General features: G+C 41.7%; 1 protein-coding gene across 1 annotated transcript; it reads right to left on the bottom strand.

Annotated features, from left to right (window-relative positions):
* Positions 1-1,939: 1,939 nt before the first annotated feature.
* Positions 1,940-10,233, bottom strand: LOC308690846 (uncharacterized protein). Its single transcript, XM_081365576.1, has 11 exons — positions 10,089-10,233; positions 9,634-9,695; positions 9,041-9,308; positions 8,328-8,651; positions 7,900-8,229; positions 7,746-7,787; positions 7,341-7,409; positions 3,266-3,294; positions 3,100-3,174; positions 2,882-2,950; positions 1,940-2,687 (listed from the first exon to the last, which is right to left on the bottom strand). Exons 3-11 carry the CDS (start codon positions 9,099-9,101, stop codon positions 2,577-2,579), a joined length of 1,110 nt encoding a protein of 369 aa, XP_081221702.1. The 5' UTR covers positions 9,102-9,308; positions 9,634-9,695; positions 10,089-10,233; the 3' UTR covers positions 1,940-2,576.
* Between the last annotated feature and the right edge of the window lie 12,335 nt (positions 10,234-22,568).

Raw genomic sequence — 22,568 nt, forward strand, 5'->3', positions numbered from 1 at the left:
GTTACATAGCCTACTGTTAAAACTAACTGTGGTATTGTTAGTGATATATTAAGACTGCCGACTCTATAGAACAATGGCAAGGAAAACTAACTTTATCGGGCTCAGAAAGTGGTCGGGAGCATTTCCGTTGTGTTGCGGCTTTATTTCATTGTGTTGCACATTTTCTGTTGTGTTGAACATTTTTGGTTGTGTTGTGGCTCATTTCTGTTGTGTTGTGGATTAATTTCGTTGTGTTATGAACTTATGTTAATAAGTTACATTTTGTTGAGTTGTGCTCTACTGGGCCGCCGTAATTTAGGCTATTGTAGGACATCAAATATGACAATTGAATTGAAATCCTACTTGTAATACAAATAACATTTTATGAGAACAGAAATTTAAGAAGTCACATTTCTTGAGGAGACTAAAATGTTGATGAAGGAATAACAGTATTGCCAATAGCATTATATATATATATATTGTCTTTAATGCAAAATTTTTGTTTATTTGAGAACACTGGGCAGAATATGTAATTTGTAATATCATTGTCTAATTTCATAGACATCAAAATATTAGGCTACTAAATGTCTTGCAGATGGGCCTTGCTGATGAAATGTTTTTTACGGGTTTTTCCTGGTTTTTTTTCTTTTTTTGTCACTTCCTGTTGTCCTGTAAGCCAATCCATTTGTTAAATGTTTCCGTAAGGAATGCTGTTTCCGGGTTAAAAGCCTTTACTACAGTAGTTTCACTTCAGAATACTATCTCAACAGCCGTTTATGAGCGCTATTTATTCATATTACACATTTAATTTTGTATTAACTAAAAAAATATATGACTTTAATAATGGTGAGGCTGAAATGGAGAAACAACCAGTGTCTTTATACGTTTTTATTCTTGCAAGAGGGTCGTTCTGACACACAGAGAGTGTTTTGCAGTCAGAGAAGGAAGTCAAATTCAGACAGTTAACGGTCACACATTTCCCTTCAGTGGATGTGTGAGGACTAACTGTTGATCAGATAAAACTACTCCTTACATGCACTCAGATATCTGCAGCTGTCTAAACTTACACACAAAAAAAAACTGCAGATACATTGTTCAAGCTGAGCCCCAAATATGTTCCACAAGAAACCAGACAACTAGTTTCATTTCCTTTATGTTGGACAGAAATGGCTTACACAACATATGTTAAAATTAGCCATCACAGCACTTAAAGGGATACTCCACTTTTTTCGGAAATAAGCTCATTTTACAACTCCCCCAGAGTTAAACAGTTGAGTTTTACCGTTTTAGAATCCATTCAGCCGAACTCCGGGTCTGACGGTACCACTTTTAGCATAGCACAGTTCCTTGATTATTACGCTGGAATGAGAGTAGTTCCTAGCCATATAGGCTTAGAAAATCGCAACTTTTAATTTTCCGTCGATCTTAGTACACGGTTTAACTACAGAAGAGTCAAGTTTTAAATAGGAAAAATATTGAAACTCTTTGGTCATTTTGAAAGAAATGCTACTGGACTCATCAGAATCAATGATCTGTGCTAAGCTATGCTAAAAGTGGTACCGTCAGACCCGGAGTTCGGCTGAATGGATTCTAAAACGGTAAAACTCAACTGTTTAACTCTGGGGGAGATGTAAAATGAGCTTATTTCCGAAAAAAGTGGAGTATCCCTTTAAAAACTTGCAATGTACACTACAGTCTCTGTGCTCACAGACACGACTATTTTAACAATTTATAAAAGATGAATCACTATCTGGCCATCTGGGATTTTGGTATGGATAAAGGTTAGGATTATAATTTTTTGTTAGTATTACATTATACCGTTGTTGTTTTCTTGGGGTGTCTGGTAGAGAGTTTAGATCCGTAAGCGGTGACACGTGACACACGCGGATAGCACTTTAACTTTTATGTAAAACAGGGAGCTTTCGCAACCAATCTTAAAGACCTTTTGACTCGTCTATTTCTCTGACCACATTTTTAATTTAAACTATGGTGAATTTTTAATGTTGTGTTAGAAATTATAATGTTTATGTCTACACAACAGCACATAATATTTGTAATAAAAACTGAAGTGCAAATGTAGCCCTCAGTGTTTATCGACAGTTTAAAAGATACAGATAAAGATTTCCCACCCCCCTCCTTTAAATTTTAAACTTCAGTTTCACTGTACAACCGCAGGTAGACACTGAAATGATTCACAGCCATATTCACAGGATATGATTTTTATCCCATTACACATTTTATCAACAGCTTATTGATATTGTTCATTTTTAATTGAATTGTCTTGGATGGTCTTTAATTGATTAAATAATTCACTGGATAAACAGATTCCAGTCATGGAAGAGGCTTGTGAGACACTAGATTGAGTCTGGCCTGTATGAAAACACATCAGGGCTTCAGTCTCTAACTTTACTGTAGCTGTGATGATATAGATGAGATTCTGTGCTCTGACCAGATGATGATTCACAATAAATCTCATTCATATTCACAGGACATTCAACAAATATCTGCTCGTTCACACACAAATATATAATTCCTCCAAACACCAGAGAGATGAAATCTTCCCGTCTGCTCCTGATATGATGAGCTCATGATCTGTATCATTGATGTTTATTTGTGAAGGTCTTGTTCTCGTTCACAGAGGCGTAAAGTTCATCCTTCAGTTGATCTTCTGTTACTTTGATGGCAGCATAAGTCACTGTATCATGATCCTGAAAGAACAGCACAGATTCTGTCCATCAATGTTTGAACGTTTGATTACTATTATTATAATTATTAGAGCATGAGCTTCATTTATCTGAAAGTCAAACTCATATAGATGAGAGAAGCTGCTGTGTTTGTCTCTGAATAGGACTGGTCAGTGGACAGTGATGAAGAGCAAGGGAAAGTGCTGGTATCTACTCACATTCAATGATTTTGCTGGCTTTGTATTGGAAGAAGTGACCTCAGAATAAGTCACATCATCTGTCTGCTCCTAAACATCAATGCAAACGTGCAGAGAGTCAAGTTTAACACACAGAACAGACATATATCTCACTATAATATGCAGAATAACACAAAAGCTTTTAAATCACATTATTGAACAGACAGTGAACGTAATGTTTTATGATTTAGTGGACTCACATTGGCTCTTGCAGCGGGAGGAATGGACATGTTGATCGTCTCATACGTCCCTTTATGATCATTCTCATCTTTGACCTTCAGAACAAACAGTTAAACTGCATGAATGACACTTTATTGAGCTTTAAAGACAGTAATCAAATCTAAATCACTGCATTGCTGAACTCACCGGCGAGACGTCAGTCCCTCTTTTATTATCTGAAAACAAGTGCCTCATGAAATATGAGTATTTATGATCAAACACACATGTGGAAAAGACAGAATCTTATCATTAAAGTGAGTGATAAAAACGTCTCAGTTTCTTACGTAACCTCAGCTCCCTGAGATAACGGGAATAAGTGTTGCGTCTTTGCTAGACACTGAGGGGGAAACTCCTTTTCTCAGAAATTTGAAGCCTTTAATTCAAAAACGCAGTGTCACTCCACAGTCATAACAGTGCAGCGATCTGAGCTGGTCTATTGGCTGGTCAGTGGGAACTGCATGAACCTATGGTGAAGCAGTGTGTCTACGCAAGCCAAACGTGGCAGGGGCGGGGCATCTGCCTATAAAACCAGCTCATTTCGCCAAAGGAATCATATTTAAAGGGTTAGTTCAACCAAGAAGCAAAATTGTATCAATAATTACACACCCTCATGTTGTTCAAACTCCGTAAGACTTTCGTTCATCTTCAGCCAGCATCACACGCATCACACACATGACCAGCATCAGCCAATAGTGAGCCTCCGTTCTGATGTACAACCCAGAAGTGCTGTGCTGTTACACTACATGAACTCACTCAGAGGCCCACACAGAAGAAAATGAATAGTTGAATAAAGTCGGTAATTTTGTTTATTTTTTGTGCACAAAAAGTAATCTTGTCGCTTGATAAACTTATGGTTGAGCCACTGTAGTCACTCGGACTGTTTTAAACATTGTCTTTAGTAACTTTCTAGGCCGGCAAGTTTCAATAACATAGAAGCCTATGGAGGAGTGAGACAGCTCTCAGATTCAATCAAAAATATCTTCATTTGTGTTCTGAAGATGAACGAAGGTCTTACGGGGTTGGAACAACATGAGGGTGAGTAATTACTGACAGAATTAAAAATTTTGGGTGAGCTAACCATTTAATCCGACAAACGGCAGTCGTGTAGTGACATAGCACGGCTGTCTACGCAATACTCGTTCCCGTTATCTCAGGGAACTTAGGTTACATAAGTAACCGAGTCGTTCCCTTTCAAAATGTTTACTCGTATTGCATCTTTGGTAGACACTATGGGGAACCAATCCAATCACACCGTGCTATGTGAGCAGAACGACATGTTCTGTGGCCCTAGCCTGGGATGCTTGGGTAAGGGTCCCTGTCCCTAGGCAGTAGGGCTAGGGAAGGGCAAGTTGAGCTCCCTCTTAGGTGAACTCCAAATAGACAGACAGGATTTGTGCCTACTGCGCAGTGATCTTCAGTTTGTAAAATGTGGCGAAGATGGACGGGGAGGACCAGCCGGCCACCGCACAGATGTCGCCAATAGACAAACCACTGGACCACGCCCAGGAAGATGCCACACCTCTGGTGGAGTGTGCTCTGACTCCTATGGGGCATTGAACGCCCACCGAAGCATAAGCCAACGTGATAGTGTCCACTATCTAGCGGGATCACTGATTCGTGACCGGAAACCCACCGAAGCATACAAAGTAGGGCTGTAATCTCCTAGTTGATTAGTCGATTATTTGGTCGATACGTTCTGGCTCGACCAAAATTCTGATTGGTCGATTTTTTGCCGCGTTCATTTCATCAGTTTTGCCGCGTTCATTTCATCAGTCGTGCCGCGTTGACGCGTTCATTTCATCAGATGGAAAGCACTAATTGCTAATGGGGGTGTTTTCAGAGCATCCCTGTTTCACAGGTAACAGTCTGTCTTCAGAACACCCCCGTTGTTTTCACTTCTTTTGGATTAGCCCAACCCACTGGAGAAGAGAGACAGATTGGAGAAAGTCCTCTTCTACCATGTCAACAAAGACATCGGCAGTGTGGCAGCATTTTAAAAAAAGTTAATAGTCTATTCGTGTCTCAGCCGCAAAGCTGAGCTGCACAGAGCGGCTGAAATGATAACGTTAGTGTCTGTCAGTTATTATAATACATATGACAAAAACAATTGTCTAAATTATGTTGCATATTCCTCAAAAGTGCTTGTGATGATATTACTAGATCACTAAATCATAGGCTATGATTATTGCGCAGGTGCACGTGATGCAACGCAGTCAGAGCCAACAGACTCGTGTGTCAGACTCATTTCAGTGCAAAATAATTAGGTAAAAAACGATTTAATATACTGCAAATAACCTACTAGTTTTTTATGTTTATTTATAATTCATTTAGGCGGACAACAAGGCTACCAAGTACTTCGCAGAGTGCGCAGCTGATTAATTTAACGCTTTTTTTCTTAACGTCATTTTTAGTCGAAAATTTCAGGACTTCAGTCAACCAAGATTTTCTTTGGTTGATTACAGCCCTAATACAAAGAGCTGCCCTGACTGTCTGAAATAGACAGATCGCTGTATATATACTCCTAAGGCCCGAACAGGGCAGAGTAAGAGAAGTTGGCGCTCGTCTTCCGAATCGGGAAGAGCGGACAGCGTAAGAACTTGAGCTCTGAACAGAGTAGAGAGCACTTTAGGCACATAGCCATGCCTTGGCTTGAGGATGACCTTGGAGTCGATAGGCCCAAACTCGAAGCAGGAAGAGAGATTGCAGGTCACCCACTTACTTGACCAATGTTAATGCTAGCAATAGCGCGGTCTTAAGCGAAAGTGGCCAGAGCTCGGCCGACTGTAGCGGCTCGAACTGGGGGCCTTTGAGGGCCCTAAGGACCATAGATAGATCCCAAGATGATACGGTAAGAGGACGAGGCGGGTTGAGCCTCCTTGCCCCTTTAAGGAAGCGGACGACCATGTCGCTTCTTCCCAGAGACTGGCCGGCCACAGGAGTGTGGTGAGCTCTTGTAAGAAGGAGAGTACCGCACTGGTATTTCGCATGATAAAGGGTCCACCATGGTAGGAAGAGCTGAGCCCATCATCCTGCACAGCTTTATTGGATGAGCCACCTTGGTTTGATATTCCTCGAGGGGGGGGCGGGTGGCTCTCGTATCCTTTTTCCATGGTGCCGTCAATGGTATTGAGAACGGTGGATGTAGAAGTGCTTAGGTGCGCCAAGACTTTGTGAGTTTGTCGTGACCCTCAGGGAAGAACTGTGCTCTTTTCTGGCGAGGGGCCTGCTGGCGCTCCGGCAGGAACCAATCATCCAGGCATCTGCGAGTGGGCTCTTCACCACTGCAGTCCTCTTTGGAAAGAACACAGAAAGGTTTGGCATCAATACCAGCCTTGGTGTCTCTTATGTCTCTAGGCGGCGGGGGGGCAGGGTCATCCACTGAGCCCAACCAATCCTCTGCGTTAGAAGCCGCCAATGAGAGACTTTCATCACAAAGATCCAAAGAGACGAGGGCACTTGCTTCACATGAGGGGAGCTGGTCTGCATGGGTGAAGAGCACTGGCCAAATCTCTCTGGGCAGGGAGAGTGAGGCACGCAGGGGCGGGGCCAACATGAGCTCGCTAGTGTCGATTGCTCAGTCCTCTGACCCTGCCGTTTCTTTCTCTGAGGTTCCTGGGAGAAAGGAAACAGGAGAATGCGAGGGGCGGAGCCTCTTTCTGAAAAAAAAAGCGTTCTGCGAGCGGAGAGAGACATACTCTAGGTGAGCGTGGCTTCTGCATAGGATTTCCCCAGACAGGCAACCACTCACTGTGCTCGTTAGCGGGGTGCAGGGGGCCGCAATCACAGCGCGTTATTTGCAATTTTCGGATAGCCGCAGGGGAGACGGTGAAGTCAGCTGAGCATAGCATGCGCTGATCAAAGTCTGCTGGTCTGCTTGACTGCACTTGTTCCGCTGCTTGGCTTCTTCGCCGGCAAGAAGGCTTCTTCGAGAATCAACCAGGTAAGTTTGTCACTGAAGGAAAATATATCTATGGTTTCCTATGGTGAATATGAGCTGCTTTTATAGGCAGATGCCTTAGTGATATAAAGATCTCGATTTCGACTTTGTTGTTTGCCTTGATAACTCTTTGAGATTGACATTACAGGAATTCTCAGCAGGAATAAACTTATGTTTGAGAATTTAATATAATCCACATGTTTCTATGATACTTAGTCTAAACAGTTTGTTTTGCTCATCTGAACTGTTTTTAATTGTCGTAAAGGAGTAAATCTGAAAACTCACCAGCTCTTTTTCTGCAGATCAGCCAGAGAAGAGCAAGAAGGAGAACTGCAGCGACAGAAATCACTATGACTGAAGAAGAGATCAAGCACAGAGTCAGAGACGGACAGGGCAGATTGGGGACAATTATAGACAAAGACAAAATCCATCGGCACTGAATGAGATTTCAAAAGATTCTGATCTTCCTCTGACTTTTGATTAATGCCCTCTAATTTATTTATTGTTTATTGCTCTTCTTTCAATAAACAAAGGGAAAATGTCAACTTAACTCTTACATACTTAATTATTTATATAATGTTGTAGAGTGTCTATGGTAATTCATTCATATTTTCTATATAATTATGTTAGACAAAGTTGTTCTGTGAATAACATCACCAATGTCTTAAAAGCATCAGCATCATCATGTACCTCGTGTAGAAGGATTCACTGCTGTCGTTGAATCAGCTTGAGCTGCAAAGGATGAATGTTTGTTCAGATGATTCATACTGTACAATATTATCATCATATTTCAACTAGTTAACAGGATAACTTCTAACACTGATTAATTAGACAGTTTTCTTACCTGAATACTTGACAGTGTATCTGACTGAGGTCTTGAGTTGATTTCTGTGAGTAAGCTGACATCTCCACTCTCTGTTGTTATCTTCATTCAGGAGTGTTGTAGTCAGAGTGATGATACAGCGATATTGATCTGATGATGATGATATCTGATATCTGGAGTCTGTCTTCAGATCAACACCAGCCTGATTCACCCACAACAGCTCAATTCCCTCAGAACGAACCAGATCATCACAGGAGAGTCCAGTATCTGAATACAACTGACAGGAGAGAGTCACAGAGCGGCCTGGACTGATCTCAGTCTGTGAGGAAGAAGATGATGATGATGGAGACACTGAAACACAAGACACAAATCACAGACTCTTCAATCATCATCTGAGTTTAAAGGGAGAATCTGCCCTTTTTAAATTGACCACATAATCATAAACTTACCATGATGAACATGCAGATAAACACCTGCATCAGGTCCTTGTTTCTGTCCATTCACATATTGTTGGCAGCTGTAAGATCCATAATCTTCTTCTGTGACGTTCTTGATGTTCAGAGAGCAGTCAGACTCCAGACTCAGTCTCTCATGTCTCTCTGTGTCGTTCTTCTTTTTTCCTAAAGTAATCAGTTCAACTGTTGCTGAATGTCTGAATCTGTTATAGTAGGTCCATGTAGTTTTAGATTTGCAGCCAGAAAGAGAATTTTTACAGGACAGACGCACATTTTCCCCAGAACTGATGAACACATGATCATTCACTCCACTGATACCTGAAACACAGTATATCTCAATGATCATTATGATATATATTAATAAATGAAACATAAAACATACCAGCATAAAAAGCAGAAGTTTTAAATCATAGTCTTTATTCTTTCTTAAAGCAAACAACACACTCTCCAGAATAAACTATTAGTCTTTATCAGAGAGCTGTTCAAATCACTGACACACTCTTAATATGAAGATAATTCCTCATCATCAGATGTTTGAGTGACACAATGTCCAGTATCAGGAGTAATACAGTATAATCTGTGTGTATCAATACACAACTCTGAGATCACAACGTGAATGTGTGCAAGAATAAACTGAGCATGTTCAAATGAACTCTTTCCAGACTAATTCCACTAAATGTCTTTAGAGAAAATACAGATTTCTTTACCTGTGAGAAGTGAAGAGAGAATGATCAGTCCCAGCAGACACAGATCACACTTATCAGTCATTTTGTGTTTCTGTCAGTCTTTCTCTTCATTATATATAGTTACAGCTCTTCCTTTACACATCATCAGCTCCTCCTCTGGTTGTGAACTTCCTCTCATCTGACACACTGAGTGATGAAACCCTGAGAAGTGTTGCTTCACTTGAATTCAAGTGGATTTCAGTACAAATGTATTTTTCATTATGGCTCTATTCTTAGCGATTACGCCACCCTGAAATAACGGGGAAAAACAATCCAAATAAAGACACTTCCACTTAGAAAAGGGCAAGAGGCGTGAGTTCCCGTACAAACAAAAATACATTTTATTAAAGTTAAAATAGTTGGCCAACAATCATTTAAAACGGGAAGTGAACAATCAAATCATTCATTGGTTGACTAAAACATAAAAAAGGAAAATGAACAATCGTTGCGGGGTCTGAGGCTTCTTATGTGAGAGTGGGCGAGTTTGACAGCACCAGATACACAAAAAGACCCCGCCAATCACAATCACACCCACAAATTTCACTGCAAATAATTACACAGCAATAATGACAAACCTTGGTGAAGTAAAGCACATTGTGCAGCAAAGAACCAGCCAGCTTCAAGAAGTGCTCAGCGCCTACACACACACACACACAAAAAAAAAAAATTTTTTGAAAGAAAATAAATCAAACTAAATAATCAATCAAATGTAACAAAACAAAAACCAAGAACACAAATTACAATATACTCAACATACAAAAGAACCGTAAACTTTAAAGACAGAAACAAAAAATGATACTGACAAAAAGTATAAAGATCACACCAAACTCTTTTTTTAATATTGCACAATGGCCGAAAACACCGCATGGCGGTAATCGATACAATTGATGGAGACTGTACTACTGTCGCCAATCCTTGTGTAGTGATTCTTACTGTTTTGCAGTAAGTACATAAATACACAACATAACACAACACAACACAAACATAAATACACAAACATAAACACACAACAAAATAATATCAACCTGACCAAAGAAAGTCCTTCAAGCCCACGTGGGCATTAGACTGTGACGGGACACAAAGCATCAGCGTGACTCAAAGAGCAAAGGTTTTGGCGAGAGCTGTGTTAAGGAGACTGCTCTCACTCAGCCTGTCTAAACACATGCAAAGAGGACCATAAAACACAACAAACATCTATTAAAATATATTAAAACACAGAGACCAAACAGCGCACCACACACTGCTGCCAGCCTTGGTAGCCCAACGTCATACTAAACACGTAAAATCACATAATGTCACTGAATAACACTGATATCAAACAGCTAAGCTACATGCTAAAAACAAACACCTCCATAGGCTTTCCACCATTCCAAAGTTACCATTTAGAAATTAGTTTGGCTTTCTTTTGTAGTAACCATTAACTCGATTTACATGAATTTCTGGTTCAGTATAACGTTACACGATGCGAATTTTACTAGATGCTGTTCCTCGCATAATATCACGCACATAAGATGCAGAATAATTAGAAAACTACTCGAAATATCCAGATCCATTATAGTAATTACAATTAAGGGGTCAATTTGTTTAGTTTTCATGCAAATAATGTAAAACTGTTAAAATTCCCAAACCAAAATAGATATTTATATATATATTTTTTTTTTATTTGCTTGAAAACAGTATTTATATCAAATTATTATTTTTTTGCATATTTGAATGCTGAAATGTAGTTGTTCTTCAACCATTTATTTACTTGTCATTAAAATAGTGGTTGTATCTCATCAAAATAAGTTTCCCAAATTGCTTGCTGGAAAGTCTGTTTCTCTTTGGGGAAAAGTCTGAAAAGTCTTTCCACAGGAGCACTCGATGGTGTTGCAGTGTTGTACCTGAGTGAGATGACTTTAATGTTTGGGAATTTGTTGAGAATGTCCAGCTCTAATCCTGAAGACTTCAAGTACTCCATGACTTCTGTCTCATTTACAGTATGGCCCTGAGAGTGCTGAGTCAAGTCAAGTAGGGTGACCATACGTCCTGTTTAACCAGGACATATCTGGCCAGGATTTCGAGATTGCCCAAAATGCCCGGGATTCGTCTTTTGCTTTCTACAGTCACCATTCATTATGTTTACATTATTACGTTATTTGACACTGACACGTACGTGCCAGCTTTGCAGGTCATGCATTCTGATTCACACGGATCCCGATCGAGACGAAAACACAGGAATTTTCTTAGCAATGCTTACACGCACATCAACCGATCACTTGTTCAGCGTTCATGTAAACACTACATTCAGATTAACCAATCGGAATTAATTCAGTACTACTGAATCAAAAGGTGTACATGTAAACAAAATGAATGGCGACGAGAAAGCAAAAGTCGAATCGCGGATATTTTGGGCGATCTCGAAATCCCGGCCGGTCATGACCTGGAATATGGTCACCCTAAAGTCAAGTCAAGTCAAGTTTATTTATATAGCGCTTTTCACAATACAGATTGTATCAAAGCAGCTTCACAGTATTAAATTAAAATAATACAACAGTGTTTGTTTCTAGTGGAAAACGTCCAAGTTTGGTAATGCTGATCAATAGTATTGTTGATTGATTAATTAAATTAAATATCCCCAAATAGCTTGACATTCAGCAGTGACTTCACATGGTTTCTTCTCTCCTCATCTTTAATCCAGCGTATCTTGAACCGGGGTAAAGTTGCAGCCGCCAAAAGAGCATTTTTACTGTCCAAGACAGAGCTGAATCCCACTTTTATGGCCTGTAAAGAAAAATACCTTCTTTTAATCCAAAGTACTTACAAATACAATTAAATTTGAATTGAAATCCTTCTTTATACTGTTTCAACATCTGAATTAACTCTATACAAGTCAAGTAAAATATCTAATGACTGAATACACCTGGATACATTAGGTTACACCAGAGTGCGATTTGCCCCCTCCCAATTATTGGTAAATGATGCAGAAATATGGTTTTCTTTGCTTTTTATAATAAGCTGCACCTGGTTAACATTTCTCATATAAGTTTTCTTTAATTAAAAAAATACCCCAAACCATATGAAAAAAAAAAAACATACTAAATATGCATATCATAAATTATTTATAAGTGTCATGTTGTGCTAGTTTTGGGCGGAGACAGAACGCGGAGGTTTAACGCGTCATCCAAAGACTGATTATGATCATGCAATATCATCTGACAGCGAGTCATAAATTCTACAAAAGAGAGGGGCATTTTCCCCACAAATCACACCCTGTGTGACGCTAACAAAAGTATCTTTAAGGTTTAGAACAGGGGTGTCCAATCCTGCTCCTGGCGATCGACTGTCCTGCACAGTTCATCTCCAACCCTAATCAAACACACCTGCCTTTAATTTTCAAGTGATCCTGACGTGCTCTGAAGACCTTAATTGGTTGCTTCAGGTGTGTTTGATTAGGGTTGGAGATGAACTGTGCAGGACAGTCGATCGCCAGGAGCAGGATTGGGCACCCCTGGTTTAGAATGTCACTGTTGAGCGGCTGGCTTTAGTCCACAAACCTGAGCATTTGCCGATGACACTTCTGTATAGTTTCTGATTCACTTTTTGTTGTGGCCATTTTTCTACATTATTACGCGACACCAAATTAAGCGTGTGGGAAGCACAGCTCAGGTGAGGGGGAAGAGTAAACTGTCCATCAGACTCAGAGAGAGCCTGGCCGACATCTGTGAATGTCACTTCATCATCATACAATTCGTCTTCAGAATCAGATTCTGTATCCTTAGCAGGCTTGTACATTCTGAAGGCTTCAAGGAAATTTGACCCATTGTCTGTGACGGTCGCTGTGATTTTAAATGACAGTCCAAATGCTGAATGCACCTGCTCTATTTCACTTGCAATCACATCATATGTGTCACTTCCTTTGATTCTTTTACAGGCTAAGGCAGCTTTTTCACGGCTGAAATTCACAGGATTAATCCAAAGGGCGGTCATTCCAAGGAAGCTTTTATTATTATAAGTCCAAAGATACTCCACAGAGTCTGCTTGCTGCTAATTACTAGAAGACATCAAATCCAGTCTTGATGGTGGAGGTGTGGTAGGGGCGCTTAAATGTTTTTTAAAGTGCATACTCCATATCTGCATAGCATTTATCTAGATACCTTGCAAATGTTTTTCAGTCCTGCAAGGGTACAGACCTATCCGTCATTGGTATCATCGTAAGCAAGTGGGTAACGTTATCCTCCTTGGCGACGAATTTTGTCAAAGAATGCATTCTGTTCAAGTGCTTAATAGCGGTAGAAAGTTCTTTAGAAACTTTGGCGGTTGGCGGTTACAGCTGTGGACTTGATCGGATGACGCAATGTGTTGCCTGGAATAAGTTTTACAAAGTGGTAAATCAGGATGACACCAGTGCAGGCTATGCAATTTGCAAAACCTGCGAAGCAGTTTAAGTTCATGACAGCCACAAGACGGGTACGTCTAACATGGTGCATCACAAGTGTGCTGCTAAACCTCAAACCTCCACGAGCACCTTGACAAGTTTCGTCCGTCGAGAAAATGCTTTTTAAAAACCACAGCAAGTCCTCCACCACGGCCCACGAGTCTTGGCGTGCTGATAAATGAGCAATCCACAGGACAGAGTTCAATCAGATGACAGTAATCCATACTCCGTTGCCATGTCTCCGTCAGCAACATAAAATCAAGATTTTTGGAAGTAAATAAGTCACTGAGCAAAAATGACTTGTTGGAAATTGAACGGGCGTTTAGCAAAGCCATCAAACAACACTCGAAGCAGAGGGAGAGGCTCGCGGCAGCAACTTCAGGTGCACGGCACACACCCCACGCTCAATGGTAGGGTTTCTCCAAGGCAGAGGGACCAGAGTCCTAGGGACATCCGGGAAAACAAAACGAAGACAAGGCAGTCGCGAGCCACCGTCAAAAAGTCCCATCTTCTGGAGCTTCTTAAGATGCACCTGCCTCCCTGCCCTTTTTCCTCGCCTTCTCCGCCGCTTGTTTGCGCGTCGGATTAGGCCTTCTTTCCGCACACAAGCAACAGGTGCAGACAGACATATGAAAGGGGCTGAAAACGCACTCCAGGTACATACGCCACCGCACTCCACCATGGAGGATCGAATCTGAAGCATTGTTTGACGATCATAGACCCATGCAGTAGACACAACATTTGTGGACAAACTTAACAACAATATAGCACAGAAAATAAATAAAACGAGTCGAGACGAACATCCAGCCACAGCGGCAAAGCCAAACACAGGCGCCATGTGGGAGGGACTGCTAGAGTTTGACCAGAATCCCCAGCATTCCCCAGTATCCCCAGCATTCCCATCTCCCAGGCACAGACAGGCTGTTGTTGAAAATGTCCTTGAGCACTGCGTCGCTGATGTTGAGCCCCTCCGCTATAAACACAAACTGGTGAGCAAACTCCTTCACACTGGCTCCCCCTTGTCGAAGAGAAATAAGTTTGCTACGTTGGTCCATCTGCTGAGCGGAGGGGCAGGGAGATGGGAAGAGGAAGAGATGGGAAGAGGACTCATTTTTCTGCTGAGTCCTCTGATGGCTGGTTCATTCTGTCACGTATTGGTAAAAGGAGCGAGGACTCAGCGAGGTGCTGAGTGAAAGGGCTCTTTAATAATACAATAAAACAAATACAAACAAAAACTACCCTGTGGGGGATGACTTGACTTGACTTGACGGGAAACACACAGTTTACATACGACGACAAACCAGCACAGGACTTCTTCTTCTAATGGAGTTTTATGGCGGTTGGCAAACCAACTTTCGGTGCATTACCGCCACCAACTGCCTGGAGTGTGAAGCACTAATAAGCGTTTTAGAAATTAACTACACACACACACACACACACACCAAAAAAAAGATATATAATTATATTTAAATGTTATATTATTTTAAACCAATTACTCTAAATTCTCCAATATACTCCTATTGCTTTAATATATTTCATAATAACACTATACACTTTATCTTGTTCTGCATGCAATTTCAATAAGCTTTCCATATTAAATGATACAACACCCAATTTTCTTACTTCCTAAGTTCTAACCTTTCTTTTCCATATTTTATACATTTTATTAAAACATGTTCAATTGTCTCTGCCTGATCACAATAATTACATTTACCCGTTTTATGTTTTCCTATTTTGAACAACGAATAATTTAGTCTAGTGTGCCCTATTCGAATGCGAGAAATAATTGTATCTTCTTTTCTACTCCTAAAAACACTTCTTCCATTTCCTACTTGTTTCTGTATACTATACATATGTCTACCCTTGTTATCACTATTCCATTATTCTTGCCATTTGTTGTTTATGAATTCTTTAATTTTACTTTTCACCTCTTTTTTGCTCAGAGTCACTTGAATATTTATCCCATTATGTTTTACAGCTTGCTTAGCTAATTTATGTAACCACTTCATTGGCCTTAACTCCCACATGAGCAGGAACCCACAAGAACACTATTAAAGGTGCATTGCGCAAGTCTCTGAGTTTTTGCAGAACTATGCCCCCTTCTGGCGACACGCGAAACTGCAACCAGAGTTGTGCACGCGGTTATGTGGAGTTTGCGTTGGGGTTTGGGATGAACTAGAAGCCGGTCTCTTTGAATCCATCTTCTACTTTTGCAAAAGTCGCTTGAGTTGTCTTCGCTGATGCGGATAATGGCGGCGAATACACAAACCTGCCAGACATAGCCAGGTAAACGTGAACGCGCATGACGTCACGCCCAGTCGATTCCGACCCGAATCCCTCTTATTTATTTTACTGTACAGGATTATAGAGGCAATCGCAGTGATCATAGAAGTGCTCATTCAGCCCATCAGGCAATTGTTTAAGCATGTATGGGTTAGAAAAATGGGTATTTTTAACATGAAAAGTTGCTTAATGCACCTTTAAGCTTACACTACTTATTCTTAACAAACTTGCAAGAATCTCATATATAATGTCTTGCCTTGATGCTTTATTTCCACTTACGATGCTTGTGATTGCTGCATAAGAATCAGAACATATTACTACTAATCTTGGTTTTACATCCTCTACCCACTGGAGTGCTACCATCATGGCAACTAATTCTGCTGCAAACACAGATATATGATCAGATATTCTTTTCTTTGGGGTATCTCTCTCATTCTTAATTTTCATTTGAATTTGTAAGTCAATTATTGGCATTGGAAATATCCACGGTGGTATACTGGCTAATATCACAGTAGGGCTAACGTCACAATCTGCAATACCAGCTTTTTGTGCTTCTCTCTGAACACTAGGGATGGCTGACGCGAAACAGTCGTTCCGAAGCTTTGCGAGATCCCGAAGCGCAGATGTTTCAAAACACTGATCCGAAGCGTGATTCAAAACAGCCATGTCACGTGACTATGGCCAAACGAAGCCTCGAAGTGTTTCACTAAAGGTGTGTTCGACATCGGCTGCGGCTGGATGTAACCGATCGGCGAGAGTATCCGCGTGCAGGCGGGGAGGAGCTGCAAACGGAGACGTGAAGTCGGACACTTTCTGGTTCCCGTACTGACCGCTCACGTGGTGTTTGCATACTTTACCACAGCTGAAGTGAAATAAATGCAATATTTGCCAAATAATGTTTCAGAGACATTTTCATTCAATACTTTATGTACTGGAGGGAATATCACTGATACACTCATAAGCCACATGTTCACAAAAAACATGACAGCATGAACACATACAGCTAGTGAAAAACACAAGCTGCACGCTACACAGTACAAGACAAAACATGACATGGAAGCACATGAAACAAGGAACAGACAACATAAAACAGGAGATTTCAGGGCTCTGTCACAGAACCAAGAAATAGACTAGACAGAAGTGTCAGAACCTTGACAAGAAGTTGTTTCAGGGTCCTCGGCGGTGTCCAATCCAGCTCAGTCCGAGATCCGTTTCACTGGGCCTTTGCTTAGTATTAATATCTAAACTATAATAAAATACCTGCAGTTGTTAAGATAAGATAAGATAAGAAAAACCTTTATTTGTCCAACAATGGGGAAATTACGGTTTGCAACAGTAGAGACAGGACAGAGATAGAAGACTGATAGATAAATGTATAAATAGCATAGCCAAGTATTAAACAAAGAAATGTCGTTCTTACAAATAAAGTCAGAATTTTCTCTACAATAACAACGGACTAAAATAGACTATGCCTTATACAGTGTCCTGCGGCATAATAAATACTGATATTATTAAAAACTATTAAAAGGTCAATGCTCTTAAGTCAGGTATAGCACGCTATATGGAACAAGTGATGTAAATATACATATAAAAATAAAAATAAAAAATAAAATAAAATAGTCCAAAGTCAACAGTCAACAGTGTTCGTTGTACAGTCTGACTGCCGCTGGTAGGAAAGATCTGCGGTATCTCTCACTCCCACAGCGGGGATGGCGCAGCCTGTCACTGAAGCTGCTCTCCAGGGCTGACAGAGTATAATGCAGTGGGTGGGACTCATGGGTCAGCATAGCTGTCACTTTAGCCAGGACCCTTCTGTCTCCTACCTCCCTCACTGAGTCCAGAGGACAGCCCAGGACAGAGCTGGATTTCTTTATCACCTTATTCAACTTTTTTATGTCCCTCTCAGTAATGCTGCTGCTCCAGCAGGCCACAGCATAGAGGTTGGCTGACACCACCACAGAGTCATAAAAAGTCTTAAGGAGGGGCCCTGTCACTCCAAAGGACCTCAGCCTCCTCAGGAAGTACAGCCTGCTCTGACCCCTCTTATACAGAGCATTGGTGTTATGAGTCCCGTCCAGCTTGTTATTTAAGTGAACACCCAGGTACTTATAAGTGTCCACTCTCTCTCAATATCCCTTCCCTGGTTATTCACCAGAGGGAGAGAGTAGGCCGCCATCTGCGAAAATCGACCACCATCTCCCTAGTCTTCCCCGCGTTGATCCGAAGGTGATTTCCCTGACACCAGTCCACAAAGTTCTGTATCAGTCCCCTGTACTCTGCATCATCATCCTCAGTGATGAGGCCAACAATGGCAGAGTCATCAGAGAACTTCTGCAGAACACATCTGTCTGAGTTGTGTCTGAAGTCTGCCATGTAGAGGGTGAAGAGGAAGGGGGCCAGCACAGTTCCCAGGGGGACACCCGTGCTACACATAAGACGGTCAGACAGGCCGTCACGTGCTCTCAGAAACTGTGGCCGCTGTGACAGCAGGTGGTCCACACTTGTCCTCTCCAACTTATCCTTCAGAAGCATCGGCTGGATGGTATTAAAAGCACTCGAGAAATCAAAAAACATGATTCTTACAGCGCTGCCGGGCTTCTCCAGGTGGGCGAGGGCATGATGCTGCAGGAAGATGACAGCGTCCTCCACCCCGATGTTGGGCCTGTAGGCAAACTGTAGCGGGTCCATGGAGGGGCCCACTGTGGAGCGGAGATGTTGCAGGACCAATCTCTCCAGCATCTTCATCAAGTGTGATGTAAGAGCCACTGGCCTGTAGCTGTTGAGATCTTTAGGGTGCAATGTTTTTGGCACCGGTACCACACAGGAGGTTTTCCACAACTGTGGTAACACTCCCAGTTTCAGGCTCAGGTTGAAGATCCTCTCCATAACTCCACTCAGCTGGTCTGCGCTGGACTTCAGGAGCCTGGAGCTGATACCATCAGGACCTGCTGCTTTCCTCCCCTTGATATTCCTTAGCGCCTGTCTCACCTGTAGGCAGTACGGATCAGTGCTAAGTATGTGAGAAAGTCCATCTCAGGATGTAATGGGTGACAAGTGAGATGAACCGAAGGTGTGAGAGGTGTGAAAGGCCGAGAAGGTGCCTTGTCCCGGTGGTGTGGGGATAAGGTGCAGTTGTGTGGGGGGAGGCGTGGGGGGAGGGGTGACTGGCTGATCAAACCTGTTGAAGTGATGGTTCAGATCATTCAGCCACAGGTCCCCCTCGACCTGTGTGGGGGGTGATTTAAAACCTGAGATGGTCTTCAAGCTACTCCACCCCCCCCTAATGTCTCTCTGTTCCAGCTGTCTATTTAGCTTCCTCTTGAAGCAGGCCTTCCCCTCTCTGACCTTCCTCCTCAGCCTCTTCTGTACAACCTTCAGCTCAGCTTTGTCCCCCAATCTAAAAATTCTCCTCTTCTCCTTTAAGAGAGCTTTAATATCAGGGGTAATCCACGGCTTGTTGTTTGAGAAACACCGTACCGTCCTGATGGGCACAGTGTTCTCGTAGCAGAAATTAATATTATCCGTGATATAGTCTGTAAGTGCATTGATATCCTCCCCATGTGGATCACAGAGCTCTGACCACATAGTGGTTTCAAAACAGTGTTTAAGAGCCTCCTCGCTCTCTGCAGTCCAGCTCCTCACTGTTCGTGGCACCACAGGCTCCTTGTATACAATAGGCGTATACACAGGCTGGAGATGCACCATATTGTGATCAGCTTTCTCTATGGGCGGGGGAGGGGAGTCACAATGTATGCCTCCTTAATGTTAGCAAAAAACAAGTCCAATGTCTTATTGTCTCTGGTGGGGCAGGTGACATACTGAGTGAATGTGGACAGCACAGATGAGGGAGAAACATGATTAAAATCTCCAGAGATCAGGAAGAGGACATGTGGATGCTGTGTCTGGAGCCTGCTGGTGACTGAGTGCAGGGCATCCATTGCTGTCTCAGCATGCGCAGAAGGAGGCACATACACTGCTATCAAAATAACATGTGAAAACTCACGTGGCAGATAATATAGCCGCATGCTAACAGCAAACAATTCAATGTCCCGACTACAGAATCGCTCCTTAATCGTGCAATGTTCAGGTTTACACCATCTTTCATTCACATACACAGCCAGACCTCCTCCTCTTACCGCTGTCGGCCGTCCTGTCCGCTCGTAGGAGATGAAAATTATCCATGATAACAGCTGAATCCGTGATGTTTGGTGTCAGCCAGCTCTCAGAGAAGATAAGTAAGCAGCTGTCCTTATACTCTCGCTAGTATCGTGTTAGCGCTGAGAGCTCATCTGTTTTATTAGAAATGGACCTGAGGTTACCCATAGTGACAGAGGGGACTGCAGGTCTAAAGCACCTTTTCTTCTCTCGAAGTTTCTTTCCAGCACGACATCCTCGGCGAGTCTTGTATAACACCTCCGGGGGTATCACATACCCCTTTTCCACCAACAAGAACCAGGTGCGGGTTCGGAGTTAGAGCTAGTGCCGGTTCGGAGTTGGTTCGACTGACGAGCCTCCAAAGAACCGGTTTGCTTTTCCACAGGCTAAAAGAGCCAACGCAGAGCCAGGTCTTACGTCACAGCTACGTCTCATCTTTCTCAGCAACGTTAGCGCGGCGGCGTCAAACACAAACACATCATCAACCATGGCGCACGTTGCTTTGCTATTGATGTTCATGGCTTTGCGGACCTACATCGGCATCCAAACACGGCGGATCCAACGTGTTCGCGCGGCTCGCCATTATTTGTACAGACGGAGATTACAAGCGAGAGTAACGGCATGTACATAACATTTATTTTTAACAATAAGATGCCGACTTTAGCCTTAGATTTATATTTTAGATCGCGTCCATCGTGTTTAGCTGCTGTTAGCTCGATTAGCTGCTATTTGAAAATGGCGGTCACAAGTTTCTCTTCAGTTTTGTTGGCCACGGTAACCCCGCCCCCAGCCTCTGACACAAGCGGTTCTTTCTTGGCTCTGTTCTAGACCCTGCAATGATTTGGTGCTACTTAAGAACCAGTTTTACTGGTTCGGAGCTGGTGCTTTGGCGGTGGAAAAACAAAGAACCGATTTGAAACTAGGCTCTGGCTCCGAACCAGCACCAGCACTGCCTTGGTGGAAAAAGGGTAACATATCTGTCTCTGAGGATCTTCGCTGCGCTCCGCCGCGCTTCCAGCTGATCCCGTGTGTAAACAATGCGTGTCCCAACTCCGACAGTCATAGTTCCATAAAAGGGTAAAAAGTGCTATAATCCTAAGAGAGTATGTAAGTCCAGAGAAAATCTCTATGAAAGAATTTACAAAAGAAAACATAAAAGAAAAGAAACGAGAGAAGAGAGGAGGAAGTGTTGCAACCAGCTGCTACTTCCTGCAGCACCGGACAAAAATCACCCCTGAAATCAAAACTACATCCTGCCTCTGGCCTCCTCACGGGCTGTGAAGACCTCTTTCTTTCTTAAACTATGATAATGGTCAGAGAAGCAGGCATGTTCCTAACACCTGTTGAACCGTTGAAGTTATTCAGAGAGATCAAAGGAAACCACAAACACCCTAGTTGCAAAGCAAGCTTGCATCATTCTTCTAGCGATTCAAGCCTCACAATTAGGACATTTAAAACGACTCTCTGATATAAACCCCCTCAAAATACTAAGTAATCTTTTCCCGGGGACGATGGGTCCTTGCCTGTCTTCTTCCTCTTCTCCGCTTTCTACGCTTTATGAAGTTCTCTGGCGTGGTCTTTCTGGAGTCGTTCAAGTAAAAGATTGACATAAATATTTGTATTTTATCAGTTTCCTTTGAGACATGTAAATCATTTAGAAGAGGTTCCAGTTTGAGGGATTTAACAGAAGAATTCATATTTGGGCCTTCTGGCAACACAACTAGATGTAGGGTGGGCCAAGTGAATATTCCTAGTATTAATATTATTTAATATTATTTACCTGTAACAAAACTTTATTATACACTCTAAAAACTCCTGGGTCAAAAATAACCCATAATGGGTTAATTTTGACCCAACTCCTGGGTTAAAAAGGGACCAACTAATTTAAGGGTTATTTCAACTCAGAAAATTGGGTTATGCTTTTTGACCCAAATTCTGGGTTAAATACCTGACCCAGATCCAACATCTGGGTAGAAATAACCCAAAAATTAGTTGATCCTTTTTTAACCCAGGAGTTGGGTCAAAAATAACCTAACTTAACCTCACTATCCCAGTATGCCTTATTTCAGAAAATAAAACTTTGTTTTACATTATATTACACACTTCAAGCACTTTTACATTTTTATTGCATTAAATTAAAATCTATATGAAAAAAACACACACTTGGACATGTTTATTTTCCTATTTATTTTAGGTCACACTGTAATAACAATATTAGAAATAAAAAATAGAAAAATAAACAACAATTCTCAGAAGAGCCTCAGGAATTTAAGCCTGGGGCCAACTTTGGGGACAAGATTTTTGATAGTGTCCTCATCAAAGAGAAGAAATGCCTCCTCATCTATGTCTTCATCTGAAAGACAGAAAACAAGACAACATGAGTATATTTAAGTTGACAATTGTGAACCACTCACCAGACAAACCACTCACTAACAAATAATCACTTTTAAGGGAATGCAGAGGCTTTTTTTTTTTTTTTTTTTTTTTTTACGTGGCCCAAATTGCTAGTTAACTAATGTGGTTCTTTTGCAGCATTAACGTTACCCATTTTGTGTGAATGACATCTTTTCTTTCATTAAAAAGTGTAATGACATTAATGCAAAGGTGAATATATTGCCCATTGCATAACAGCTTAAAGACAAGGCACAACAAAAT

The sequence above is a fragment of the Scardinius erythrophthalmus genome (assembly GCF_964197995.2).
Source record: "Scardinius erythrophthalmus genome assembly, chromosome: 1".
NCBI lineage: Eukaryota > Metazoa > Chordata > Actinopteri > Cypriniformes > Leuciscidae > Scardinius > Scardinius erythrophthalmus.